The sequence below is a fragment of the Gnatocerus cornutus genome, chromosome 9 (genome assembly GCF_029298725.1).
Source record: "Gnatocerus cornutus isolate USDA-ARS CGAHR chromosome 9, icGnaCorn1.1, whole genome shotgun sequence".
Lineage (NCBI taxonomy): Eukaryota > Metazoa > Arthropoda > Insecta > Coleoptera > Tenebrionidae > Gnatocerus > Gnatocerus cornutus.
In genome coordinates this window covers 15,401,149-15,413,605 of record NC_142241.1, presented here as the reverse complement: position 1 = coordinate 15,413,605, position 12,457 = coordinate 15,401,149, and the positions used below count along the sequence as shown (strand labels likewise).

Sequence of the window (12,457 nt, the reverse complement as noted above, 5' to 3'; positions counted from 1 at the left end):
CCCTTGATAAGGAAAAAAAAAAAACAAACAATATTTAGCTTTTTATTGACTACATCTGGACATCACGTAATAAATAACATATTTATAACAATAAAATCAGCTGCAATGTAATAAAAACGCCTACAATATTTGTTCCAGTATCTGCAACATTTTATAAAAGACTATAAAAAGTATATTTTAAAATCGCACAATATCCATACAATCTCCTTAATTTGAATCATTATTTAAGTGCGTGTGTAGAGATGAGAAATTTGTGTTAACATGATCCAATTATACACATTACGACATCTTTCCATTTGTTTTTCCTGTTGTTTTTGTGCATATTCTGGTCAAAATTAATCTCGGATGCATAAAGGCACCTTATATACCTTTTCTGACAATAAATGAGTATTTTTTTGAGTTAAATTCTAGGTGATTAAAAGATACATTACCTCCTATAATTCCCGCCATAATTTCCCAATAGTGTGCCAGTAGTCTAATCGTGAGTCATGAACAACCAATCACGTCGAGTCACGTGGTGTTCAGTCCGTCCTACCGTGACATAATTGCAAGAAATTAAGTTTAATTAGTCTAAGAAAGAAGAGAATGAGAATGTTATGAGTATTACAGTAACAAAAGGTAACAGCGTTTCTAGGTACGTACTAAGTGAACACAGTTAATTCGCAGGTAAAGGAACCCCGAGCCTTTCAAGGTCTTTCAAGGGGGGCACCGGCCTAGCTGGCCATTGATTGACACTTCTCAACGCAATACTTTGATTCTGTATTTTCTCTAATTGGACAATAAAAGGGTAAATTTTCTGCTCGATCCATTCAGAAATTGTGTAGTTATCAAAAACATCAACCATGGCGTCTACAGCCCCCCTGACTAGTGAGGTCGTCCCGTGGTATATCCTCGGTAAATCCCCGCTCAACTCGTCGACTCTCAACGGTAAACTATAATTGTGTCTTACGTTATATTCCGTCAGCCATCCTTTTTGTCGTTTCGTCATCTTTACGAACTCATCGACTTCGTTTTCCATCGAATGAAGACGATAAGTTAGTCGGAAAAAGGGGCTTCCCGGAAACATGCACCGCCCTAATTTATCCCACAAGAACGGATCTGCATCCAAGTTAATAAACGGTTGATTACGCGTATGCTGCGGACACGACAGCCACGAAAGAAACTTTTGCCTCAAACTGGAATTGAAGTATCCATGCGTTGTGGCGACGAGATCTAAAGCTAGTGAGGGAATCCCCGCTGGTAGTAACTCGCATAGAACTGCAAAGTGGTCGTAGCGTTGCCACCCTGTGATGGCCAACCCTGTGAAGCCCCTTTTAAAAGCTTTGTCTTGTTGAGACATCACTTCCAACCATCTCAGGTTATTCTCCAAGTGTCGCCGCGCGTCTGGAACAGACAACGTCTCACCAAAAGCCCCTTTAAAAGCCGATGCAGCCCACGCCGTTTTGAAAACAGCACTGTACTTGTCCCAGATTGGCGGTTGAACGAATCTGTAAATGTCCTCTGCGTACACCCAAACCATGGGCTCCACGAGACTCCCAAGATTCATCTCCAACATGCTCTGTTGGGACAAATGACGCAACATGTCGTCCCAGATGATCAAACGAAGATTCGGAAACTTTTCGTGGATCATGTTGGCCACATTTTGGACGTGTTTCAAGAAGAGATTCTCGTGGAGCTCCAATCGACAAACATCGCATTCACCCATTTGAAAAACCTCGTCGCAGCCTATGTGGAGGCGCTTTATTTTGGGGTGCAGAGCCATGAATTGGGTTACCATCTCTTTGATAAAAGACAATGAACCGTTGCGACTGGGGCATAGAGCCTGGGGGCTTCCAGGCACCTCGCGAAGCTTGATCCAGTCGGGATGCTTCAACGCGAACTCCACATGACCAAACGTTTGAATTAGAGGAATGACTTCGAGTTGGGACTTTTCCGCGAGGTCCAAAATGTGCCCCACTTGCTCAGCCGTGAACGCATTCCGCGCGCTGATGTTTTTCAGGGCCCCACTATAAGGAAACATGTCTTCATATTCTGAAATTACAAAGTAAAACAGACGTGGGGACGTGGCATCCGATATTATTACCCAGCAAGATGCCTGTGGCCCCCAGATTGCGGATCATAGGAAAAAACTTCTTGAAGAAAGACACCAACGGGGGCGCCCCCTTCAAATCCAAATGAACTATCCGTTTCTTAGGAACATAGGGATTATTGGCGTTCAAACTAACATAAGGAATTCCCAATTGTTGTTCAGATTCCAGCGACTCGACGGCTCTTTTCCGTGCGATTTCATCCCGAGTTGGCTGCTCTAAATTGGCGAATTCTTCAAAGTTGAGCTCGGCAGTCACAGCTCTCGCCGTTTCCGGCTTTAGGTTTGACTCTACAAATTTCACGTTACCAGCAAAAGACTCGGCTATAGCCTGAGGAGTGTCCTCCCTGCCAGGTTTTTCATCCACTCGCGATAATTGCAGACCAAATATTATCAAAGACAGCAGAGCCGCGGCTATCAAAAGAGCCGATTTCTTCCGCCAAGCCGTCAAGCCCAGATGTTGGACATAATTATTCATTGTTGCGGTTCGGCCGTTCACATCTTCACAGGGTTGGAATCACAGATGTTGGAGTTTTACATGGTTGTGAAAGTGTGAGGGGGCGACTGGAATGTACAGAATTACGAAAGAACGTTGCAAAATTATGTACTCACTCTTGGAGGCTAACAACTTGAATTTTGATTATTTACATCCACTTTGAAAGGGCGACCTTTTGACATTTGGGGTGACAGGCGCGGGAAATTTAAAAATTATGGGGCACCATTCGACTTGTATTACAAGTATTCGTTTTCAAGCGAATTTGTAAAGGAAAATTGCAAATAATTCAATCAAAATCCCGATATTGAACACGAAAATAATGATTTTCTTATAGATATTAAATTACTCAAGGTCACACTATCTGTCAGTTGTCAGTTGTCAATGTCAAAAATCAGTTGTCAATTAAAGGGTTAATTTACCCAATTTCTGACGTTTATAAAATGAAAATAAAGAAAATAAGCGTTGTATAAATATCATTATCCTATGACAGGGGTCGCGTTTTCAACCCCCGTGCCCACAGAATGTGTACATAGTGAAAAGCCTCCACCAAAATTGTATTGTGACCATGTCGACCCAAGAGAAGCTCTTGAAATCGTTGGAGGTCCTCAAAAGTCTGTCATCTCCAGATCAAAGCTTCGACTCCTCCAAGTAAGTGCTAGCAATGTTAACATCACCGCTGAACTATCTTTCCATAGGAAAAAAGATAAGATCCAACATTGTCATGTTGTGACTGAGGCGATCTCCAACTCCACCATCAAAATAGCCCCCAATTTCCACACGTATTTGAGTATAACAATCGAGGTACTTTTACAACTGTGCGATGACCAGGAATCTGATGTGAGAATGACGGCGGGGGACTGTTTAAATCGTATTATCAGGGTAACTGTTCTGAGTAAAAGTGCCCCCTTTTTACTGGCTCTTGTAGGCAATGAACGACGGCAACATTAGTAAAGTCCAGATCGAGTTACACAAAGGAATCAAAAGAAACGGCCCTGCGAGGTCGCTAAGGGCCGCCTTAAAGCGGTTTTCCCAGTTGGCGCACCTGATACGCCCTCATAAGGGCAAACCGTACGTCGTCAACCTTTTTCCAACGCTGATTAAAGTCTCTGAGCGCTCAGAAGAGCAAGTTCATGAGACTTTGGCCAATAGTCTCCTCCCGATTATGGAGGTTTTAGGGTGCTTTTCGTCGGAGATTGAAATCAAAGTAAGTTCTGTCTTTTGGGGGACTTTAAGTTACGCTTCTTTTTTAGGGGTTGTTGAAAGCTTTTCTGAGGAACATTTCTCACCACTCTGCGGTGATTCGGCGCTCAGCTGCGAGTTGCGTCCTCCACGTTTGCGTTAACAGTAAGAAGCCGCGTGTTTTTCTAAGCTACGCCGCTCACCACCTTATAGGTAACCGCCTATGGCCCGGGAGTCCCACTAATCTTTTTTTTTTCAGATTTGTTGGTCCCCATAAATCAACACCAAGAAACTTCAGTAATTCTGGGGACTTTGACGTGTCTTAAAAGCATCCTGTCGCATTTACTGGACGAGAATGAAGGGGGGCTCACTCTGGACAAGCTGTTACAAATCTACGAACTTTCCTTGTATTACGTGACGAGCAGTGACCACAACATCGTAAACGCCGCTTTAGAAACAACAAACGTTTTGTTCCAGAACGGGAATTTGGAGCTCCTCCAGGCTCTCACGGGCAATTCCGGTGTCAACAAGAGCAGAATTAGTTTTCCCAGCTCGTTTTCATCGTCTGCGCTTCGCTCTCCTAGTAAGGAAACCGACGGAAAGAGCCCCCACGTTGTAGTAAAGTTTCCAATTTTAGGTCAGTTGAGCGTCGCGGCGAGCACTGCGACAGAAGACCAGTACGTGGAGTCGCAGCTAACCGAGACGATACGATCAGATATTGAGAAATGGATCGACGAGTCGAAACTGTGTCTTAATTTCCCCGAAGGACAAGAAGACAAGACATCAGCCACCAGTAAAAACTCTTCTCTGGACGTCCCTGCGATACAATGCGCGAGTTTTGATTATTCTTCAGACTACCGAGTTAAAACCGACAGCATCGGAGACAACTTGGAGCGACTCACTATAAGCGATGAGTCGTCAGAGAAGAGCTTCTCTTGTGCGGAGTCAGAAAAAGACTTTGAGGTGCGTTCGACTACGTTAAACCGAAAATAATTCACACTTTTAGAGAGTGAACATTGGCAGCTTTCTCGATCCTGAGGTGTCCTTGGTGTACTGCGCCCGCTTGTTGTCAAAGCGCTTTTTACTTTCAGGAAAACCCGGAAACTGCATTTCCGACAAAACCGTTAAAGTTTCCGTTAAATCTTCGGCGTTAACTTGTTTGGCATCCATAACGAAAATTTATCCTAGGATCCTCACGTTGTATTTGGATAAGAATTGTAAAATCGGACAACCAATCGCTGACGTCCTTCTTTTTGAGAGCCACCCCGATCCGCAGTTGAGAGGAATTGTACGCACGTTATTGGCTAATTTTGTTTCAACTGTTTTGAAAGACAATTCTGATTGGTGGCAACAAAATTCACGCTTGAGTTTAGATCACGTGATGACTACAATGATCAAAGTAAGTGAATTTTAGGTTCGCAGCTCCTACGGTTGTGTGCTTTTAGGGTTTGGAAGACGAATCATCAAGTTGTTCTCGGCAAACGATCCTCAGTCTCGGTGCTTGTTTGGAACGGATGATTGAGTCATCCAATCATCGTCACGTATTACCGGTTTTAAAGGTGTTGCCGCGCTTGGCGGCGAATCCTTATTGGCTCGTTAGAGTGAGTATCTCGTTGCGATTGGTTGAGTCATTGTGAGGTTTTATAGGTGGCGCTGTGTGAATTGGTTTCAAGACTCCCTTACGTAACTATATGTACAGTCACTGGCAGTAGTGAGTTTCAGGAACAAATTGTGAACAACGTTTTGTTCAGTTTGCTGCAAAATGAAGATGGGAGAGTCAGGACAGGTGCCGCAACTGCCATCGTAACGTAATTTGGCTTCAACATGAAGTTTCTGGTTCTAATTGGAGTTTTTAGCATCATTCCTCATCTTTACCACGAGCAGTTTCACGTCGAGGAAACCGCAGTAACCGCCAAAGCCGTCTTTTACGCGAAATCCTACTTATCGAATCTTTGTGATAAAAACGACGGCGTCGATCTGAACAGAAAACGTCTCATCGACAATATGCCGTTTCCATTTAGTGAGATAGAAAAAGAAAACTGTGATAAAATAGAATTTTCTTTATCGAGAGTTGTAACAAAATTAAGTAGTTTTTTATTGACGGCAACTTCCAATTCTTTTATCGTAAGTATGATCAGAGTGGTGGCTTTGTGGTATTCTCTTTGCTTTTAGTCTGGCTGTATTGAAGCTTTGTCGCTTCTTACGAACAAGTATCCGACGACGGTGTACTCGAAGGCTTGGAACTGTGGTAAAGGAGCGAACGGAGATGTCACATTGGATTTGTTCAACGTCTGTGTGTATTTATTCAGTCATTCCACGATGAGCTACGATTTGACGTGCAACTGGCATTTGCTGAGCTTGAGCTCGAATTTGTTTGCAGGTTGTTTTTTTTTTTTTGGCCCGGCGCATCCGCCATTTTTGGAACTATTAAAATCTTTTCCTTCCAGGATATGCCTTTGGCCTCCTCAAACCCGTTTCCGACGCCGACCTCTCCACGAAGCCTTGGGACATCTTCACCAGCCCAAAATTCGCCCACTTGACCGAACTCTACTTCCACCACCTGGTGAAACTTCTCAACATCTTGCACTACGTACTCGCCGAACTCGTTCCCAACCAGCCTCAATCAAAACCAGTCCTATCAAACTTGGCAACAGCATCTCCTTTAAAACGACGCAAAAGCGACCTCGACAAGAAAATCCTCAGTCCCAATAAAACCCCCGAGAAGGTCTTGGCGAACAAAACCACCGAAAAAGACGAGAAGGAAACGAAAGACGCCAAACCCAACTCTGGAAGTTTCGTGCACTTACCACACTACATGAAGATCTACGAGCTTCTTCGGACGGGATACATGAATTACAAGGTCACGTTGGAATCGGAAGGTTGCGAAAAGTTCGTGGGGCTACTGCGGCAGATTCTTCATTCTTGTGCTGTTTTGATGGAGGTGGGAACACTGGTGGAGTTCCAAGACATTGCCGAGGAGATTTTGAGTTATTTTCGGTTTACTTTCATGTTGGAAGCGGCCGCGACGGTGGAATGCGTCCAACAGTTACTCAAATGTCTGTTTGGTAACAATCTCGCGACGAATAAGGTTCAGAGGAGGCGGCGTTCGAACGAAGAATGTCACGGGTTTTACCACAAAGTGTACCAGAAAGCATGCGAGGACGTGGGGGTGTGTTTCAACAGTTTGAGAAACGTCCATGGGGTTGATTGTGGCGGAGACAACACCGTCATGGGGTACCTTCATCGGAGAGACACCAAGCCGGTGATTTCGAGGAGCAGCGATAAAATACTAGCGAATTACATTCGAATTTTTGAGCCCATGGTCATCAAATCGTTGAAGGTAATAATCAGATTCCATCTTCCATTTTTTTTAATAAAGTTTGTAGCATTACACCATTACCAGTGACGTCAAACTCCAATGCAAAGTCCTCCAACTCTTAAACCAGTTAATTCAACTCAAAGTCAACTACTGCCTCCTCGACTCGGAGCAAATCTTCATAGGTTTCGTCTTAAAACAGTTCGATTATATAGAAAAAGGCCAAATTCCGTAAGCCCCCATTAGTTACCCCCCATAGTCTAATCCGTTTTTACAGATTCGCCGATGAATTGATCAACAAAGTCTTCAAGTTCTTGGTGCAACTCTCGTACAGTAAACAACACTCAAAGAGCATAATAACAGTTCCTAAGATCATCCATTTGTGTGATGGTTTGATGGCAAGCGAACAATCTCCTTTGACTCATTGCATTCCGGCTCTGGAACCAATAGTCGAGAACATCTTCCTAACACGTAATAAATCCAACACTGCAGACCCCAAAGAACTAGAAACGACAAGAGACGTCGTTCTTTCCATGCTCCTCCGTTTGTACGAACACCACGAAGTTCTAGACCTCATAATTTTGATTTTGGACGACAGCAAATACTACAACAACTCGGACAAGTGGCTGCGGTGGTCCACGCAGGTCATCGACGTTGTCCTCCCGATGCTGAAGCAGAACAAGATCAGACTCGACAATATTGAAGCATTGGTGTCATTACGGAGGTTGATTTTCGTCTTGGAGCCATCAGTGTTCGATCCGGTGGACGCTGTAGTTCTCGTACTCTTCCAGGAACCTTTAACTTATGTACAACGAGCATGTAAAGTAAAATCGGGGGTAATTCAAAGTTATTTTAGGAACTCTGGCGCCCCTATTTTACCCGTCGTCTCGCCAAGATCATCCTCGCGCTGTTAATCCTCTCGCCACTGAAAGAAGACGATCTTATCGCTAAAATTAACGAACTTAAAGCCGATTTTGCTCCGGGAAGCGTCTTCGAAGATTGTGTTCCCACGATGGACCCTCTGAACGTGCTGAATAGTGACGACATCTTCCACGACGTCTCTCCACAGATGATCTTTGTCCGGTTTCTCTTCAAATTGCTCACTTTGGCGTCCAGACATTGCGTGGAAGTAACTAAACACCAAAAAGACGAGTTTTTGATTGAAGAAGTTGCGATTCTTCTCATGGGCTGCATCCACATGTTCTTGTCAGGTAAGGCTTGCTGCAGAGTTGAGTTTTTAGTTTTTTTGTGTTGGCAGGGAATTACTGCAAGATCACCGTTTACGTGATTGAGAACCTCAAGGATTTTCAGTTGGAGGAGATTTGTGAGAATTTCCTCAAAGTCTCTGAAGAGTATCCGATTCTGATGGTGTTGTGGTGCTACGTTTTGCCTTTGTTGAATTACAGCGATGGTAAGTTCTGGGCGAAGGCGACGGGGCTGGAGGCGGAGACCGCGTCCATCAACCAGAAGGTGATGTCGACGGGTAGTATTATCCTCTTCTGTGATTTTTTGGTAAGTAAACAACTACTGAGAACAACGAATCTTCGAACTTCTTTTTCAGGACCAAGAAGTGCTCAAGTCCGACCAGTTATCATGGTTTTTGAACACTCACATCCTCCAAATCGTGGATCTCATTTCCGAGGAGCCAGTTTCAGTTTTCCTGTCTTCAATTCACAGAAACAGTGCAACCAGCAAAATATTCTTGAACAGCGTAATGAAACAAGACTTGAAATCTCCTGATGTAAGTTGCTCATCTGTTCCTTTCTTTAATTTTGAATTAGCCTGTTTTCATAACGAAACTCTTGAAATCCTTGGACAACACTCATCCCAGCCATACAGGGCGCCTCGTCAAACTTTTACTACCAAACCTCTTAGTCTCACGTTTGCTGGCAACCTCAAGATCCGTTGCTAACTTTGCCAGTCGCAAAATCGAGCTTCTTCTCACAATGACTGTGGGTGAAGTTCACGAACAATTGACCAAAGAAGACTTGTTGGTGATAATCAAGAAGATGGTAGCCTTGAACTTGGTCAAAAAGTGAGTTTATTAGTGTTTGAACAAAATTTTACTTTGATTTGCAGACACGAAGCCCTGTCTAGTCTTCTAAACAAGTTGTGTGCGGAGTACTATGAAACAAGCCCGCTGAACTTCAACCAAAAGTCCTCCGTGCAGCCAGAGAGTATTAAAACACTCGAAATCAACAAAAAGTGGTTTTTGGAGCAGATTCGCGAAAAGTGTAACAGTAAAGAAACGGCTCAACTGTTGAGTCGGTTGAGCTACGAGGAGTTGAGCACGTTTTTACGAGAGTGCAAGTGTAGTAAAATCGTCTTCAAAGAGTGTCTTCGATTGGGAATCAACGATGTTGAATCGCCGTTGATTCGATCAACAGTTGAGTGGTTACTGGAGGAAGTGTCGAGGATTTGTAAGCAGGCCGCGATCCCAGACACGTCTTTATCTGATATCCTTCCATCGATGTATTCCTACGTCACTTTTCTTCCTACTTTATCCAAAACTCTTTCAGAGCGCGATTCTGAAACTCTCCTCAACTTCAGCGTTCTTTGTTTGGAGTCTGTAACACTCGTCTTGAGGTCTTGTAGTTTCAATATGAATTACATCGATTTGGCGGTGCGGTGCGCCGAAGCTGTACTTAAACAAGAGAATCTCTGTCAAGCTCTCGGTTATAAAAAGCACGTCTCGTGGTTCTGCTCCATCATCAACAGTCTACACACCTTTGTTACATATTTGTTAGGTAACGAACTGCCTGTGCTGGCGAAATACGGCTTAGACACCTCCCTGCAATCCCCTGACTCCGCCCCCATCGGTGAAGCTTGTCATAAACTCTACACACTTGTGACGTGGGTGTACAAAGCCCCACCCACTCCTTTTCTCTTCGCTCCAATCAAAAATCTTATAATTTCACTCTCGAGAGTAGCCACTGTAAACTCCTACATGTTGATCCCCGTCCAAGTCTGGAAAAGTGGATGGTGCCCTGAACTCATTGGTCCTTTCCACACTCAAGTCCCGCCTCTTCCCATTGAATTCCTCCAAGAAGTTGATATCTTAGAAGAGTTCATCTTCAGGTACGATCAATAAAATCGTGGTATTGGCTATAGCCGTGGTTTCAGGATCACTTTGCTAGGATGGACGTCACGACAGCAGTTTGAAGAGACGTGGATGTCTCTCCTCAGCGTTCTTTGTAGTAACTTTGAGAGTAAAGACGCGATGGTCGTTCAGGATGTGGTTCACGCCTCCAGTTTGGCTGTAAAAGCCATCACAGCACTGCTCGTACAAACTTTATACTTTCCGACGCCTGGATACACGAACGTGTCGGATTTGATGCACGTTTCTAGATATGTGACGACTCCAGAGCATGGGGCAACGCTCAGGTAGTCAATGTTTGGTGTCAGATTTACACTAATTGAGTCTTTCAGTGTGGAAAAGCTGAAGACAATTCACGCGACGATTGAGAGGAAGCACAACAACGCGAATTATTTACCGCGAGTTTCAAACATATTTAAGTTGCCGAACTTGGAGAAGCGATATCAACACTACTCGTATGGTCAGGTGTCGGTCAAGTACCTCCTCGTTGCGACAAAGACAGTGGAAATCGAAGAAGATTGCCACACTGTGAAGATGTGGCGACACAAAGAGAGTCTTTTGGAAACGAGCGGATTGGATATAAACTCGTGCTTGCAGTTCTTGTTGGATTACTACACTCAGTTGTTAAAAAACCAAGTACTGTGATTTGTGTGATTTCTCTTTTTCATTCGTTTTTGTAGTCGACGACGCCGCTGAGGTTCCTCCACGAGATCGTGAGATCCACGGTGATCATCTCTGATTTATTCACGGACAAATCTCAATTTAGTTGGATGTTGGAGGTTTTCTTGGAGCTGTCCAAAGTCCACACAGTGGAGGATGAGCTTCTTCATCAGTATTTGATTGTTGGGATTTCGAAATCCGTCGCTGTCTTAACACCAGTAGGTCTTATTTCTTGTTATTTTCATGTCAGTAGATAGAGACGTTTTATCAGGACTTGGAGGTGTACGAAACAATCAAAAAGATCCTAGTGCAATATTTGAAGAGTTCGTTTCTGCCGTCGCGGATGGCGTGTCTTCACGGACTTTTGTACATCTTAGAGGGTTGCAAACTCGGCAATGTTACCATCGGTGGAGTTTCGAAAGAAATGCAAATTATTTTACCGTGCGCCATCGAGTACGTCCAGTGCAATTTAAGTCCGACGAACGAGTACGTTTTTGCTTTCCAAACAACAAATGGTATCGTTGGTTTTCCAGGATTTTGAAGCGGTCGCTGGAACACACCGTTCTGGTCTGGACGTTGGCGTTCTTTCTTATCGATAACGTGGAGGAGAACCATCTTGAGCCCTCTCTGGTCACGAATACGTTACAAGCAGCGTTTTCTTTGTTGCTGCAGCAAAAAGTCAGCAATACTCTCCAAGAGCTGTTGATGAAGGCTTTGGAACGACTGATTATCTTCAAAGGCAGCGTCACTAAGAATTTAGGCCAGCAGATAATGAGTTTGGCGTTGGAGAAGACGAAGAGTGAGAATCCGCACGTGTCGATTTTAGGCGTGCAGCTGCTCCTGTCCTTCATGTACACAGGTCTTTTGTACTGATGGAGTTGCGATTCGTTTTTGCACGTGTCTTTCAGATTGCGCCCAACAACTGGAGAAGAGCGCCTCTCAAACTTACCCCGACCATTTAGTACAAACCATGGAGAAGATCTCCGCGATTTTCGAACACATAAAGCGCGGTTACGCGTTCGAAGTGGAAATCCTCTGCCACGTTCTACCCAACATCCTCAACGACTTCTTTTCCCCGGCTGATATCTTGACCAAAGTCATCGGGGAGTTTCTATCGCCGCAGCAACCGCATCCGAAGCTCTTGAGCGGCGTGGTTTTCCAAGTACGTCCCACTTTAGCCATTCGATTGAATTACAAGGAGATTTTAGGTTTTCGAACGAGCCATCGCAGAGCAACAACTTCCTCTCCTTCAAGACTGGGTGGTTTTCAGTCTCTCGAGTTTCACCCAGTCGTTGTCGGTGGGCATGGCCACTTGGTGTCTCACGTGTTTCTTCATCAGCGCTAGTTCAAACGAGTGGCTGCGATTGTTGTTTCCGTACGTGCAGACGCGAGTGGGGCGCTATGAACACGAAGATCGGAAAATGTTGTGTATCGCGGGGGCGGATTTCTACAGGAACTTGACGAACCAGACGCAGAAGGAGACGTTCGTCGAGAACTTTAAGAAAATCAAAGATCAGCCGGATACGTTGTTCCAGGATTTGTTGTCTTCTTTATAGTTGTTTATATCAAAAGAGCCATATAATAAAATGTCAGAGAAATGAGTTTATTAACATCAACTGGAAA

At 44.2% G+C, this 12,457-nt stretch overlaps 2 protein-coding genes across 3 annotated transcripts; one reads left to right on the top strand and one right to left on the bottom strand.

The window, feature by feature from the left end:
* Positions 1-28: 28 nt before the first annotated feature.
* Positions 29-2,925, bottom strand: LOC148169224 (hexosaminidase D). Of its 2 annotated transcripts, XR_015770692.1 has the most exons (4): positions 2,699-2,925; positions 2,084-2,650; positions 432-2,031; positions 29-373 (listed from the first exon to the last, which is right to left on the bottom strand). XR_015770692.1 is itself a non-coding variant. In XM_088044581.1 (3 exons), exons 2-3 carry the CDS (start codon positions 2,562-2,564, stop codon positions 656-658), a joined length of 1,857 nt encoding a protein of 618 aa, XP_087900707.1. In that variant the 5' UTR covers positions 2,565-2,650; positions 2,699-2,925; the 3' UTR covers positions 29-655. The 2 variants fall into 2 exon arrangements, 1 of the variants encoding a protein (XP_087900707.1); XM_088044581.1 differs by having other exon boundaries at positions 29-2,031.
* A 148-nt stretch (positions 2,926-3,073) lies between these two features.
* htt (huntingtin) lies at positions 3,074-12,450 on the top strand. Its single transcript, XM_088044577.1, has 26 exons — positions 3,074-3,230; positions 3,278-3,461; positions 3,508-3,786; positions 3,833-3,974; positions 4,021-4,344; positions 4,399-4,724; positions 4,768-5,160; positions 5,207-5,362; positions 5,409-5,569; positions 5,618-5,885; positions 5,934-6,141; positions 6,209-7,101; positions 7,148-7,308; positions 7,355-7,883; positions 7,934-8,288; positions 8,336-8,589; positions 8,639-8,818; positions 8,859-9,112; positions 9,157-10,155; positions 10,201-10,461; positions 10,507-10,810; positions 10,855-11,052; positions 11,106-11,320; positions 11,368-11,693; positions 11,743-11,996; positions 12,043-12,450. The coding sequence occupies exons 1-26, from the start codon at positions 3,148-3,150 to the stop codon at positions 12,388-12,390; spliced, it is 8,055 nt and encodes a 2,684-aa protein (XP_087900703.1). The 5' UTR covers positions 3,074-3,147; the 3' UTR covers positions 12,391-12,450.
* Positions 12,451-12,457: the final 7 nt, after the last annotated feature.

What these genes read in the sequence shown, in the direction of transcription:
- htt (XM_088044577.1), top strand. Translation starts at nt 3,148, where the DNA reads ATGTCGACCCAAGAGAAGCTCTTGAAATCGTTGGAGGTCCTCAAAAGT. An exon ending in TGATGACTACAATGATCAAA is followed by an intron (nt 5,161 to 5,206) that starts GTAAGTGAATTT and finishes GTGTGCTTTTAG; the next exon opens with GGTTTGGAAGACGAATCATC. An exon ending in CTCAGTTGTTAAAAAACCAA is followed by an intron (nt 10,811 to 10,854) that starts GTACTGTGATTT and finishes TCGTTTTTGTAG; the next exon opens with TCGACGACGCCGCTGAGGTT.
- LOC148169224 (XM_088044581.1), bottom strand. Translation starts at nt 2,564, where the DNA reads ATGAATAATTATGTCCAACATCTGGGCTTGACGGCTTGGCGGAAGAAA. An exon ending in GGCCACAGGCATCTTGCTGG is followed by an intron (nt 2,032 to 2,083) that starts GTAATAATATCG and finishes TTGTAATTTCAG; the next exon opens with AATATGAAGACATGTTTCCT.